We start from the raw sequence: 13,603 nt of genomic DNA, 5'->3' as shown, positions 1-13,603 counted from the left end.
CTAGCTAAATAAAGGATTAGGATTTAAATAAAAGAATATCTAAGATAAATATCCTCCTTTTTAAAAGATTTTGTTATATAGACCTTCTCGCTACCTTTGGACACCCTTAACGTATATATATATCCTAGCTTTATTACATATATATATATATATATTCTATTATAGCTATGCACTATTTAGGGTATAGGCCGTTACAGAGCGCTAACTAAATACTTTCTGCTATTAATATGCATGCTCTAGTTTAGAAGCCAACTATAAGAACTATATATCTATTACCTAACACTATACTTAACTAAGGAAATAAAGGAAAAAAATGCGTTACTATTAGAAAAAAAAAGGTTAGAGTTTAGAGGCGAGCCTAAGTAAGTAGTTTTTAACGCCTTAAGTCCATAGGGCTATTCCGGCGTTATACGCTTCTTAATTAGCGACGCACTAGTAAAGGCACGTGTGGAGGAGGCTTATGGTGTATTCGGTTAGATAATAGAATAAGGAATTCTTAAGAGTCTTCGCTTATTAACGTTGGCTTCTATACTTTTTATATCTTATACGCTTAGGTGTAAATATCCAGTCTCCTTTATAAATTTAATTATAGCTTTAACTACGCTAATGTCTGGCTTCTAGCGCTTAATTAGGTCGTTAATATTCCTGCCTCCTTCTTATCTGCGTAAGTAGCCTCCTAATATATATAATAGATCCCTAAATTAATCTCTATACTGCTTACTTAGTCTAAACCTTTACTATGTCCACCTCCTATAAGAAAAGAGGAAGTACTATATTAATTCTGTAAGCCCGTAGTTATATAACGCTATCTCTAATGCATTAATTTTATAGAGATATTCTTTTAGAAATAACTTACCAGTCCGTAGCTATATAAGGATAGCAGCTTTAGAGCTAATTAGCTACTAGTATAATCCTACAGCCTTTCTTAGGTGGAGTACTGCGTTAATCTTCCTTATAAACTTACCCGTATTAGATCTTCCTAATAAAAGCAGTCTTATTATTATCTCGGCTTTTTTTAGGGCTTGCGTTATAAGGTACTATAGAAGGCCGTCTCTCTATAGTGGCTCCTCGCTCTCTAGTCTCGTCGCTACTTTAGTAAGCTTGTTAGCCTTTTCATTTCCTATAAATCCTAAGTGGCCTAGAATCCAGTATAGCGTGATATTATTTAGCCATAGCTTCTTTAAAATCTCTGCGACTATTTCCTAACAGGCTCCAGCCCTCTAGCTTTATACTAACAGTAACGCTAATTATAAGTTAGAGAATATTCTTATACTAAAAGCAGGTATTAAAAAACCTACTTAATTAATAGCCGTATATATAGGGTCCTACGGCTAGTTAGCTGCCTTACTAATTGCTAGAAGCTCTATAAGGTAGGCGTCGGCCTAATTAAAGCTTGCCACCATTTTTAAAAGCGTTGCTTTAGATGGCGTAGCATATATACTAACTCTTGCCCTACTATTACGCACTAATGCATTAATGTATATATTAACCTGCCCTAGCTTATAGTCTTTAATAATAGCTTAAGTATGCTCTTCGTCCTTATATATTACTACGTTAGGCTTAGCCACCTACGGCGGGCATATATACGGTTTAACCTCTAGCACCCCATTTACCTAAACGTCCTCACACATCTCTACTATCCTTTAGAGCGGCGGTTAGTACCGTTTATAAAGCCTTTATCTTTAAATTATCTAATAAGGATATAATTTGCCTAGTTTATGGATTAATACCTAAAACGCGATGGCCTAGTTGCGCAGTTTTTACTTAAGAGGGAGTAAGCCGGCTTCTACCTCCGCTATTAGCAAAGCGACGGTATGGAACCCCCTAATAATAGCTTATACCGTAATCCTCTGCGCCTACTAAAGAAGCTATATTAACTCTTATATCGTAAGCGGGTACTATATTAGCAACGTATAGTCTACTATTAGTAGGACTAAGCTCTTAGCTAGCTGCTTAACGCTCTTAAACTGCAGTCCCTTTAGTCTGCGTAACGCTAGCACTACCTTAGTGGCTTTGCCTGCCTTATTTGCTAGGTATGCCTTAAACTATAGCTCCTTATTAAGAATTACCCTAAGGATTTTAACTTCCTATATTGGGGGGATTCCTTTTCCTTTAAATTAGAGTGGTGTAGTAGTATCCCTACCCGCTTCTTTATATCTAGTAAGGTAAATAAATAACGTTTTCTTTGCTTTAAATTAAGCTCTACTAGTCCTCTCCTATTTCTTAAGTATTGGTATAATCTCGCCCTAAATAATCTGCGTGTTTTTCTTCGCCGTAGGGCCTATAACCTATGCTAAATAGTTATTAATAAAGGCCATAGAGCTACTATTTCTGGGTGCGCTTTATATAAGATCCGCGTTAAAGAATAAAAAGAGTATTAGGGCTAGTGCTAATCCCTATAGAAGACCCGCTTATAGGAGCGCCTATACCTCTAATATATATCCGTTAACTAGGATATAGGCTTAATAGTTTATATAAAAGTCCTACACCTATTATATAATCGTCTAAGGTATCTATCGCTGCCGTAATCTCCTAATTTCCGGCTCTATAGCTATATTATTATATATACCCTTAACATTAAATAATACTAAAGATAGCGTCTTCTTTCCTCTTTATGCTTTAAATACGTCCTTATAGAGATATAATAGCGTATATATTGTTAACCTTTGCTTTCTAGCTCTAAAGTATATCTTAGGTAGTAGGCTATATTCCTCCACTAGGTATACTATCCTCTCCACCACTAGCAATTTAAGTGCTTTTCTCAGCGTTAGGAGGAGGGAGATTAGCCTATAGTTATTTACTACTATATAGTCCCCCTACTTTGGCTTCTATAGCAGTATAATCTTTACTACCTTTTATTCCTATAATACTTTTCCTATCTTAAGTAATTTGGTAAAGAGAGTAGTAATCTTACCGCTTAGTACGGGCTACAGCTCTTACTATACCCTAGCTAGTAGGCTGTCCCTTCCAGGAGCCTTATCTAGGCTAGCCCTAAACACAGCCGCCTTAACCTTATATTTAGCGATAGGCTCCTATAGTAGTTAGTTATAGCTAGCTATAGCGTCCTCCTCTTATTTGCACGTTAGCGGGACCAGAAAGAATGCCTAGAGTAATTCTCTTACAATATTATGGTTCTCTATAACAACCTCTCCCTATCCTCCGTCCTTTTTAATTAGCGGTATTCTAGTAAACGCGGATATAGCCTATAGATCGAGGTACTTTAACACTTTCTATATATTATTACTATTACTAAGGAACTCGTCCTAATAGAGCTTTCTATATCGCCGAATAGTCCTATAGAAGAGCTTCTTTACTCTTACTGCGACATTATATAACTTAGGGTCTTCCCTTTCTTACCTCTGTATTACACTATTCCTATTCCTCTAGTATATATATAACTTCCTTAGCGCTATAAGGTCTTCATTCCACCATCTTTTTATATATAGTAATAGCTTAGCCCGCTAGCAGTGTATTTTAAGGGCTTTATTAACCCACCTATTAAGGTAGTTAACTATTTTATTTATATCTTTTATAGGGAATCCCATCTCTTTCTATTACTCCATATCTTCTTAAATCTTATCCTAGTTTATATTCTTAATAAGCAGCCTCTCCTAGCTTTCCTATATGTCTATATTAACCTAGAAGCTAGTATAGATAGCTCTATAGTCTAACCTATACTTATACTCCTAAATAATGTACTTTACTAGTTTACTTGCTAAGCCTAGGGTTATAAGCATAAGGTTAATTGTTAATATTTGCCCCGCGTTACTTTTAAATATAAGTATTCCTATTAGAAGCAGGCTCTAGAGTAACCGGTCTGCTATAAAGTTAATAATTAGCGCGCTTTCTTCCTACGTTAATGTGGTACTAATATAACTTCCTCCCTATAGTAGATTATGCCAATTAAAGTCACCTATAATTACCACCTCGGTATATAGGTCGCGTAGTAGTTCACCCTAGATTAGACCATTAATTATCTCTAGCCTACTAAAGAGCTCCTCTAGGTTCTCTTCCTTAGTTCTCCTTAAATATTTATTTAAAATATATACCGACATAATTATAAGTCTCCTTTAGCCAACGTGCGCCACTACCGCCGTAATGTCTATTAAATCTACCTATAGCTATATAGCTGCCAGCTCTTTAGATGCCTAGATATATAACCTAACTAGGGAAAACTACTACTTCCTGCCTATTAGGACAAACCTTATCTACCTAGGATTTAAGCTAGCTAGTACTACTTCCCTATCTAAGAGAAAGTAGTAAGGTTCCTAACCTAGAATGAAGTAGAAGTTTGCCAGCGCTTTATCGTTATATAGCGCATACTGCGCTTCCCTACACTTCTTTATATTCGCCTAAAGAATCTAAAGTTCTCTATTTATAACGCTGTCGTATAAAAATCCTATCTATCTCTTTCCTATATACTAGGTATTTACAGTATAAGGCTTAGTAAGGACCCTAACAGTTTACGCAGTGTAGATTAACTATCTTGCACTAGAGATGGCCTTCCCGCCTATATATTTTACACGTATTAGGTTATATATAGTCTTTAGCCCTATGTCTAAACCTTCTATATTTATAGCATGCTATAGGGGTACATCGCTCCTTAAATAGCGATATAATAACCGCACCTCCCCTAAATAACACGTTATCTAATATAAGCAGCTTCTCTACATCCTCTTTTATTGCTACTTTAACAATTATTAACGCATACTGGCCGCGTGGCCTTAGTTATCTAAGCCATCTTATTATATATACCTCTACACTATTCTCTACCCTAAAGCGCTCTATAGCTAACTTACTTACTTTTCCGCTATTAATATTTATTACTAAGGGTACTTTAACCTAGTCCGCCTTAACTATATACTACTTAGGTCTAATAAGCCTCGCCCTAAGGATGTACGGTTTAAGCTATTAGGCAGTCATCTGCCTAAACGTAGCTTCTTTATCTTTTTCTACTAAGAATCTAATAATGCTCGCGCTGTCTCTTATTTGCTATACGCGGAAGTCCTTAAATATAGCTCCTATAAGCCTATTAATATCCTTTATACCTTATATAATGGTTTGCTTTACTACTTTAGTAGTAGCTACCTTCTCTATTATCTCCTTACCCGTTTAGCTAACGTTTATCACTAGCTACTAATTAGGTTCCTTAGAGTTCCTAGCATTTATTATTTATAGCAGAGTTACCTCTACCCCTATTATGCCTTTACTAGCCGCTACCGATGCCTATAATTGTGTTAGAGCTAAAGGAGTGTTTAGTTACGCTTGTAAGGACCAGATAGCCTTTTAAAGTTTAGCGTTTTGCTTTTTAAGGCTTTGCTGTTCTAATTTAATATCTACTAAATCGTTTCTAATGCTCTTAATAATGCTATTCTGGTTTATAATAATATTGCTCTGCTATACTATAGTTTCTCTAAGGCTTTTAATAAGTTAATAAAATTTATCACAGTTAATACCTCCTCCTTTACATTTGGGTGAGGTAAAGATTCTTACTATAGGGAATGGAGGCAGTATATGCTATATAGCTTATAGTCCGGTTTATAGTGCGGTTATCTACTATTTAAACTATGCTAATCTTTAGGTTTGTATCCTTAGCAACTGCTAGGCCTCTTATACCTTCGCGTTTAGTTTCCTTGTCCGTCTTAGTAGAGCTGCTAGTAGATCTAGAGGTAGTGTTACTAATACGCGTTTAGGGGTTAAAGCAGCTATTAGGGCTCTAGGGCTTTGTTTAGTGGGCCGTAGGGGCCGCCTTATAGCGGGAACTAGCTAAATAAAGGACTAGGATTTGAATAAAAGAATATCCGAGATGAATATCCTCCTCTTTTAAAAGATTTTCGGTATACATATCTAGCTTTATTACAAGGGTATAGCCAGTGCAGGTCGGCCACCCTCCTTACTTAATGTGGCGACTTCTAACACCAAATTACTTTAATTACTGTTAGATATTATATATAAGCATGCTTTACGGAGCTCGACCTAGTCCACATTTTCACTAGCTTCGCATTAAAGTCCTATCTCTATATTCTCTATTTGCCACTTATTTAGAGCTTTAAGCAATGATGTTAAATAAGGATGTTAAGGCCCAACGACCTGTTTCCGCAGCTGGAAGCAATTTTCCATTAGGGAAATAGCTTCGTCGTACGGCCTTAAAACTTAAGCGTAAATGCGAGGTTGGCCGTGCGGTTCAGCGTGTCTGGATACTCCGAACCAAGCACCCTCTTAAGCGCCTCCATCACTTACATGTCCGACTCTTCGGCCTCCTTCTACCGCCCTTAATTCCAAAACGTCGACGCCAGGTTGGTCATGCTGGTAAGTATAGAAGAATGCTCCGAACCAAGCACCCTTAAACACGTCTCCATCACTTGCACATCTAGCTCTTCCCCCTCCTTCCACCGCCCTCAACTCAAACGCGAGGTTGTTCACGCTGGTCAGTGTGTCAGGATACTCCGAACCAAACACCCTTGCACTCGTCTCCATCACTTACACCTCTAGCTCTTCGGCCTCTTTCCGCCAACCTTGATTCCAAAACGTTGACGCCAGGTTTCCGATGCTGGTTAGCGTGTCTGGATGCTCCGAACCAAGCACGCTCTTAAACGTCTCCATCATTTGCACCGCCTTCACCACCTCTTCTATAATCTGGACCTCGCCCCTCTTCGCTCGAGTTGAAGCATCATCACTTTTTTATCAAATTTTCTTGCAATCTGGACTACCATCTCTTCTTAAATCTGGACCTCGTCCCTTCTCCGCCCAAGCGGAAGCGTCATTACTTCTTTTCCACTCCTCCCATTCCCTGCCGCCGCCTTCACCACCTCTTCTGTAATCTGGACCTCGTTCCCTCTTAGCTCGAGTAGAAGCGTCATTATTTCTTTCCCACTTCCCCCATTCCCTGCCGCTGTCTTAACCACCCCTTCTGTAATCGAGACGTCGACCCCCCCTCGATCGAGTAGAAGTGTCGTTACTCCTTCTCCGGGCAGTCTCCGGGCACATACATCCCACACATATAAGATTAGTAAGCGCTTACTAAGTCCCGCACAGGCCGCTATCGCGAACTTAATTTGAATAACAAAGCACTATTTATATGTGTAATACTCCAATATTCGGCCGTCTATTTTAATAGGATCTTTTCCCTTTTTATTACCACGCGTTCGCTTGGCCTGAGGGGACCTAATAGTAAGTGTGCTAGCTTTATAAGCCTTATGCGCGTCTGCAGAAGCTCCCTATCGCGGTTGCTTTAATTTTAACGGAATAATAATCTCTTTTGGCTTAGTATCACTAGGACCCTTGTCAGTATTACTTAAGATTAATGTAAAATTACCACAGGCTAATTAAGTATAGGTCCTTTGAGCTTTAGTGCGCGCCGCTCTACTAGATTAATAGAGTAGAAGAGGTGGCGGCTCTTAATAATTGTTAGATGCCAAATAGTTCGCAATAGGCTCCTTCTTACCAATATTTTGGTGAGGGTCGTCTAATATGGTACCTTAGAGTACTTCCGCGTTATTAAGCCACGAGTCGTTGTCCTCCTCCGCTTCCAAAATAACCACCTCGTCCTTTAACCCCCCTAAAACTTCGTTATATAGCACCGACGGCTCGTTAAACGGTTGCTCCTCATCCTCCTTAATATCCTTATCTACTTCATCGGCCGGTTCTTTATTTTGGATTAGAAAATAGCTAAGATTTATACCACTGCTCGGTTAAGTAGGTCTAGACTTTACCTTCTCCTTCTACTTCTAGGCCTCCTCCTACCTTTCCTTTTAGAGCTCTTGCTCAGCTATATTAGCAGCACGTTTAGTAACCTTAGTACTTGTTTTGCCCTGCTAGTTAGCCTTACCGTGCTTTTTTTTAGGTGGTGGCTGCCAGTGAGCCTTTTAAGGAACCTTAAATGGAGCGCCCTTAGGTAGTGATTAAAGCTCTGCCTATCTAATTAAAATAGCCATTTAGGCTACCTTAAAGTCTTTAAATTTATTAGCAAGCTCGCCTATTTCTTTAGTAGGAAGGTCCTTAATAATATTAAGGAGGCGGAGAACTAATAGCCGGATCCTGGTAAGAGCTTCCGGGTGCCCTGGTAGAGGGTCGCCCTAGAACGCTATATCCTTAATATATTGCGGCTGCCAATCTAGAGCGGTAATTAGCTTTGTTGCAATATACCAACAAGGGTAAATTAAAGCCGGCGATATAGGAAGCCTTTATATTAAGCACCGAATAAGCATATAACGACAGGGGAGGCCATATTAGTAGGGGTCCTCACAGTCGTAGTCGTCCTACTTCTACTCCCAATCGGCCCACTCCTGCTTTTCCTTATTTGTTAAAGCTTTCGCGCTATATATAAAGTTAAAGATTCGCTAAAGCGCGTAGTATGTTACTACACCGTTAATCTGCGCGAAGTGGTGTTAAAAGAGGTCTAGGGTGATAATTTGGGGGAGGGACATTTCGGACGTATATTTGGATTTAATTAACTCCTTGCATAATATCGAAATCCACCTCTTTAGCTTAATTATAGTATCGTTAAGGCTTAATTAATAATTGGTAAAGTATTTTAATCCTCCATTAATACCCTCACCTTATTAGCTTGCCGCTACACCTAAATTTGGAAGGTATCTGGTAAGGGAGTAAGCGGTTAAGGAAAAGTTAACGTTAAAATAAGGTTTTTAAGCTGGAGAGCAGGATGCTTAAAGGCATTCTAGAGGTAAGCTTTACTATGGGCCGGCCTATAGTAAAATTTATTTCTAGGATGCCCTTTAGTATCCTATTTTCTGGCTTAAAATAAAACTTACCTAATATAGTAGGTAATTATCTAGCTCTCCTTTTTAACGTATATAGTCTAAAACCACACCTTATCGCATAGGTGTAGCTTATCTAGGACTGCCTTTTGATTGGCTTTAAGCTCTACTACCGTTTTAGATTTTAGGTAGGGCTAAAATAGTTCTTTTATTACCTTTCTCTCTTCCGCCAAGTAGCTATACGGCCTCTTGACCTTTATCTAGATCCCCTTATTAATCCGCTTCTTTATTGCCTTTATAGTATGCCACTGGCAGTACTGGAGAATAACTATAATTAACTGCCCTACTAATAAGGCGGCTATAAGGCCCTTACCAAAATTGGCAATAATAACTTTAGGTGGCCGTTTCCAAAGTTTCTGCTAAGTAGACTCTAGTAAAAAGGTCTAATCTAGCTAAGACTCGCTCTTAATAAATAACTGCATTGCTGGAAAAGAGGACCCTATATTAGTAACGCCAGTAATAATAGCCAATAGGAGCTTGGATTGATTGGTATTAAATATAGCATCTATTTAGCAGCTAAAGTTAGTAATAAACCTCTGCGCTAAATCTACCTAGATAGGAAGCCAGAATATAAGCTGCTAGAGACTTTAGGCAATTAGACGACCTAATTCTGGATTAATTGTGTAGGTATATCGAGACCGGTACTTAAATCTATGCTAGTGGAGAAGTAGCTTAAGCGCGCTGAGCGCTCGCGGCTGGCCCTTAGCTTTACTAAGAAGGCCGCTTAATGATCGCGTTAAGCTATAGTATTTCTTTTTACTTATATATAACTCTCGGGCAGAAAGCTGACGCTATGTAGTAAGATAGGTCTCTTAAGTTGCCCTAAGAGCGTAGGCTGCTGCAGCTGCCTTTTTAGCCTCTGGTAGTCGATCCTGGTGGCCAATATAAGTAAGAGGATTTGTAACGAAGTCGTGTTCTAGAGCCTCTAGAGTATCTGGATTAGAGTGCTTGGTATGCCTAATAGTCGCTACCTATTTTTTAATATCACCTACATAGCTAGGAAGCTTCTTCTAGGCCACCCGAATACACCAGCCGCAGTTCTTTTGGTGTACCTTAGTAGCCTCTCGCTGCCGGTTGCTATTCTTACTACGGAAGTCATTTAACTTACGGTAATTCCGGGTGTGCATACTATGGTATTTGCAGCTAAAGATATAGTGTGGCCGTAGGGTAGTTTCGTTGCTAGAGGACAGTATAATAATAAAGAAGCCTTTGCTAAAAGCGTAGTCCTAGTACCGGTTAAACGCGGCATTAGTATCCTTAAAGATCTCGCCATTATACGGCTCTAGAAGGTGGTAGGTGGGTATAGAGTTAACTACCTTTTTTACTACCGGAGCTAGGTCCTGGTGCAACTGGGGGTTTGGCTGCTACTCTGGACGTTAGATCTTAACTTTTAGCGACGGCGATTAAAGCCATAGTAGAAGAGGATTATTTGTATCGTGTACCGAAGCAGTGGAAGTAGCGTGATATTTATAACGGCTAGGGGGTAGAGTTATAGGAGGGGGCAGAGGAGAGAACGACTTCTGTGTAGAGGCCTGCGCTAAGCTCTCTATAACCGCCCGACGATTGTGCACTGTACGCTATAGCTGGCGAAACTAGGATAGAGTTAACGGAGCCTAAGGAACCTTATGCCAAGCGGCCGGAACAGCCTAATAAAGGGGGGGTGGAATATTAAGGATTTCAATAGGGTTGCTCTGGCGGTTACTAGGTTTTCGCACTAGGGCAGTAGAGGCAGTATGGGCAGCAGGGCGACGCTGTAGGAGCTTATTGACGTCAAAAAGAGTTGAATCGATATTAAACAAAGAGCTATCGGCTATGCTATATAGTAGGAAGCTGATATAGGCTTTGTAAGGTATAGATTTAGAGCAACTTTATAGTAGAAAACCTCCAGAAACTTGCTATTAAAGTCGTCCGATTTGGCGTTATATCTTCAAGCCTAGCACTAATGTTTACTTTATAAGCTGTTTAGGACTTTTAGTCTGCATAATAAGCTATCAATTCCGTGCCCTAAACTAGTCTATTTACTATATAGTTGCATGGATATTCTATGGCGTAAGTTGCGGTAAGGACATGCTTTTTTGAAGTTCTTCCGCATTCTTAATAGCGGCCCGTGCGGGACTTAGTAAGCGCTTACTAATCTTGTATGTGTGGGATGTATGTGCCCGGAGACTGCCCGCTCCTTCTCTACTCCACCCATTGCCTGCCGCTGCCTTAACCACCCCTTCTATGATCAGGACGCCCTGGGCTGTTGCTCTGATACTGCTCATGCCGTACTGCGCATCGAGAAAGGCAAGCCACCCCACGTCGCTGCAGTGCTGCAGATTAGTGTAAAAGAATTTTGACCTGAGAGCCGAGCTGTCAGATGACGAGGCTGGATTTAGGATTGGGCAATACTAACGGCAGGGTTCGTCTGACATTGCCCTCCTCATCCTTCACTTCCTGGCTTTCGATTTCGAGGCCAGCGGCAGCCTTCATCCCTGCTGTTTTCAGCAAGATGGCCATTATTAAAATGGCGTGTAGAGCCGCGGCCAGGAGAGATGCCCAGTTGCTACCAGCAATAATGTTATTATTCTTAACGCATTAAAGAGCGGTATTGCGTGCCTTTTGCATTATTAAAGCGTAGATAATCTTTTGGTCTCGACCTTCGCTCTACTTATTACTTCTCTATACACGCTCCAAGTTCTCAGCATGCTCTTGCTAGGGTAAGTCCGAGCTACAAGGCACGTAGCCCGGTGGCGCAAAAACTAGGAGCCAGGACACCAACGCCCGCTTAAAGTATTCCTATATTATATAGTAGACTAACCGGATAATATCGCTCTCTTTATTAACGGTAACTAAGCTAACTATATCTTTAATTTCGGGGATATTCCCATCCTTAAGTTTAGATGCATTAATTTTTATAGTAAAGGCGCGTTGGAGGTCTAATATAGTTAGGGGCCTCTTAAGGCAGGCAATATATAAAAAAACCTGCTTTACTAACAGACCAACAGCTCCAAGATCCTCCACCAGCAGCAAAAAAAAAGGTAAAGCCGTTATATAAATGCTAGCGGGCAAACAAGAACTTACCCTTTAAATTACCTTTTCTAGTCCTAGTAACTAGAGACGGTAAATCTACACTAGGCGCTTACATACTCCCCTTACTATAGATCGTCTAATAGGGTTATAGCTTATTATAAACTTAATTAAGTCAATCCTCTTAAGGTTATCCTCCTAGGCGCCCTACTAAAGGATATTTAGCTATTAGTAAGACTCTGCTAAGTTCTCCTAGTACGCCTTACAGCCTTTAAAATTATTATCTCGGTACTAGTAAAGTTAAAATAAGCTTCCTTATATTAGCTAAGTAAAAGCTTTAAGGAGTATGTAACCAAAAGACTATATATTACATCTAGAGTTAACGGTTAGCTTTTAGTAAACTTCTAGAGCAGTATAAGCCCTAGTAGCTACGGGTTGTTGCTTATTACTTAAGACTGTCTTTCCCTAGAATAAAAAAGAACTAAAGTCTGCAATCTTTAGGTTAGGGAAATTCCATAGGTCCTGTTTAAAAACGAGTATATTCTCGGGTTTAATGTCTCCGTGCCAACTAGGTCAAGTTATAATAACATTAAACCCTAACCCTTTCTTAAAAGGCAAAGAACGGATATACTCCAGAGCAGACGTAATTCTAAGGAATAACGTCTAGAATTCTAGAGATGCACTAGGTAAACCAGATACTCTAGTCGTAAGATACCGGCGAAGGTCCATATCAGCAAGGGGAAAGAGTAGATATATCAGGTTAGAATATATAAAGAAGCCAAGCAGCTTAAGGATATAGCTATAAGCTAGCTCCTTATACGCTTATAATTCCCTAGCAAAATATTCCTCTCTAGCTATATTATGGCTGTAGAACTTATGGGCAAAAACACAGCTAGTCTAGCAGTTAACGACTTTATTAACGGTAGCAAAACCACCGCGATCTACAAGGTAAAGGCTTTAGAAATACATTAGAGCAGTAGGTGTTGCATAAGATGCTTCCTATATCGCGATATTAGCCTACAAAACAAGGTTGGATGCTAGAATCAACTTGCCTATCCCGGCCTCACCAGTAATCCAGAACACGTGTAAAGGTTATTTCCGCCACCAGGTAACTTAAGGTAAGATCTATTCAGCCGTAGTATAAACCCTTAATATTCCTTAGCCGCTATTATAAGCTGCTAGTGTCTGTCCTAAGGGCTATACGTAAAAGGCCAGCCGCCTAAATAGTCCGGATCCGCCGCCATAGCTATAATCGTAATTATCGTTATCATCACTATAGTCATTATTCTTCGGGTCGTTTCTTAGGTCATAGCGGTAGTTGTTAAAGAAGTTATATTTCTTTCTATTAGCTTTAGGGCTTAAGTCTCTCTATTATAACATATTAAGTTTATCTTCTTAGAAATGTCTTCTAATATAAGTAATAAGGTTATCCTAAATCCATTTTAGGAAATCACGGATACAGAAGCCACAGTACTTTAGGAATAGGCATTTAATATTAAAGCGAGCCTAGGTTTTATAGTTTGACCAGGTTAGTATTAGATAGATCTTCTTAAAGTACTACTTATAGTGCTCGCGGCGGAAGTAGTAGGACTTACAATACCCTACTACTCGCCGTCCGGGTTTAAGACGAGTTGTGTAATTCTCAGACACATAGGTTAACGATAGATTCTCTTCGCCGTAGTAGGAGTAATAGCGGACCCTATTAATCCACACTTCCCTATCTAGAGTGCAAACCCACCCTTCTTGGGAATATTTAGCTCGTAAATGCCTTTCCCAATTAGACTTTCTGGCGAAACACTTTCCACACTTAGAGATAC

General features: G+C 39.6%; 2 protein-coding genes across 2 annotated transcripts; both read right to left on the bottom strand.

The window, feature by feature from the left end:
- Positions 1 to 6,032: 6,032 nt before the first annotated feature.
- K441DRAFT_654944 (uncharacterized protein) lies at positions 6,033 to 6,825 on the bottom strand. Its single transcript, XM_067647760.1, has 2 exons — positions 6,485 to 6,825; positions 6,033 to 6,424 (listed from the first exon to the last, which is right to left on the bottom strand). Exons 1-2 carry the CDS (start codon positions 6,601 to 6,603, stop codon positions 6,220 to 6,222), a joined length of 324 nt encoding a protein of 107 aa, XP_067507533.1. The 5' UTR covers positions 6,604 to 6,825; the 3' UTR covers positions 6,033 to 6,219.
- Positions 6,720 to 11,041, bottom strand: K441DRAFT_545723 (uncharacterized protein; the record flags this gene model as incomplete). Its single annotated transcript, XM_067642826.1, has 2 exons — positions 6,720 to 6,975; positions 10,968 to 11,041. The coding sequence occupies 2 exons, from the start codon at positions 11,039 to 11,041 to the stop codon at positions 6,720 to 6,722; spliced, it is 330 nt and encodes a 109-aa protein (XP_067507532.1).
- Positions 11,042 to 13,603: the final 2,562 nt, after the last annotated feature.

Source organism: Cenococcum geophilum (assembly GCF_001692895.1).
Source record: "Cenococcum geophilum 1.58 unplaced genomic scaffold K441scaffold_8, whole genome shotgun sequence".
Classification (NCBI taxonomy): domain Eukaryota; kingdom Fungi; phylum Ascomycota; class Dothideomycetes; order Gloniales; family Gloniaceae; genus Cenococcum; species Cenococcum geophilum.
Note: the sequence above shows the minus strand (reverse complement) of the source record. Positions and strands in the feature narration are given on the sequence as shown.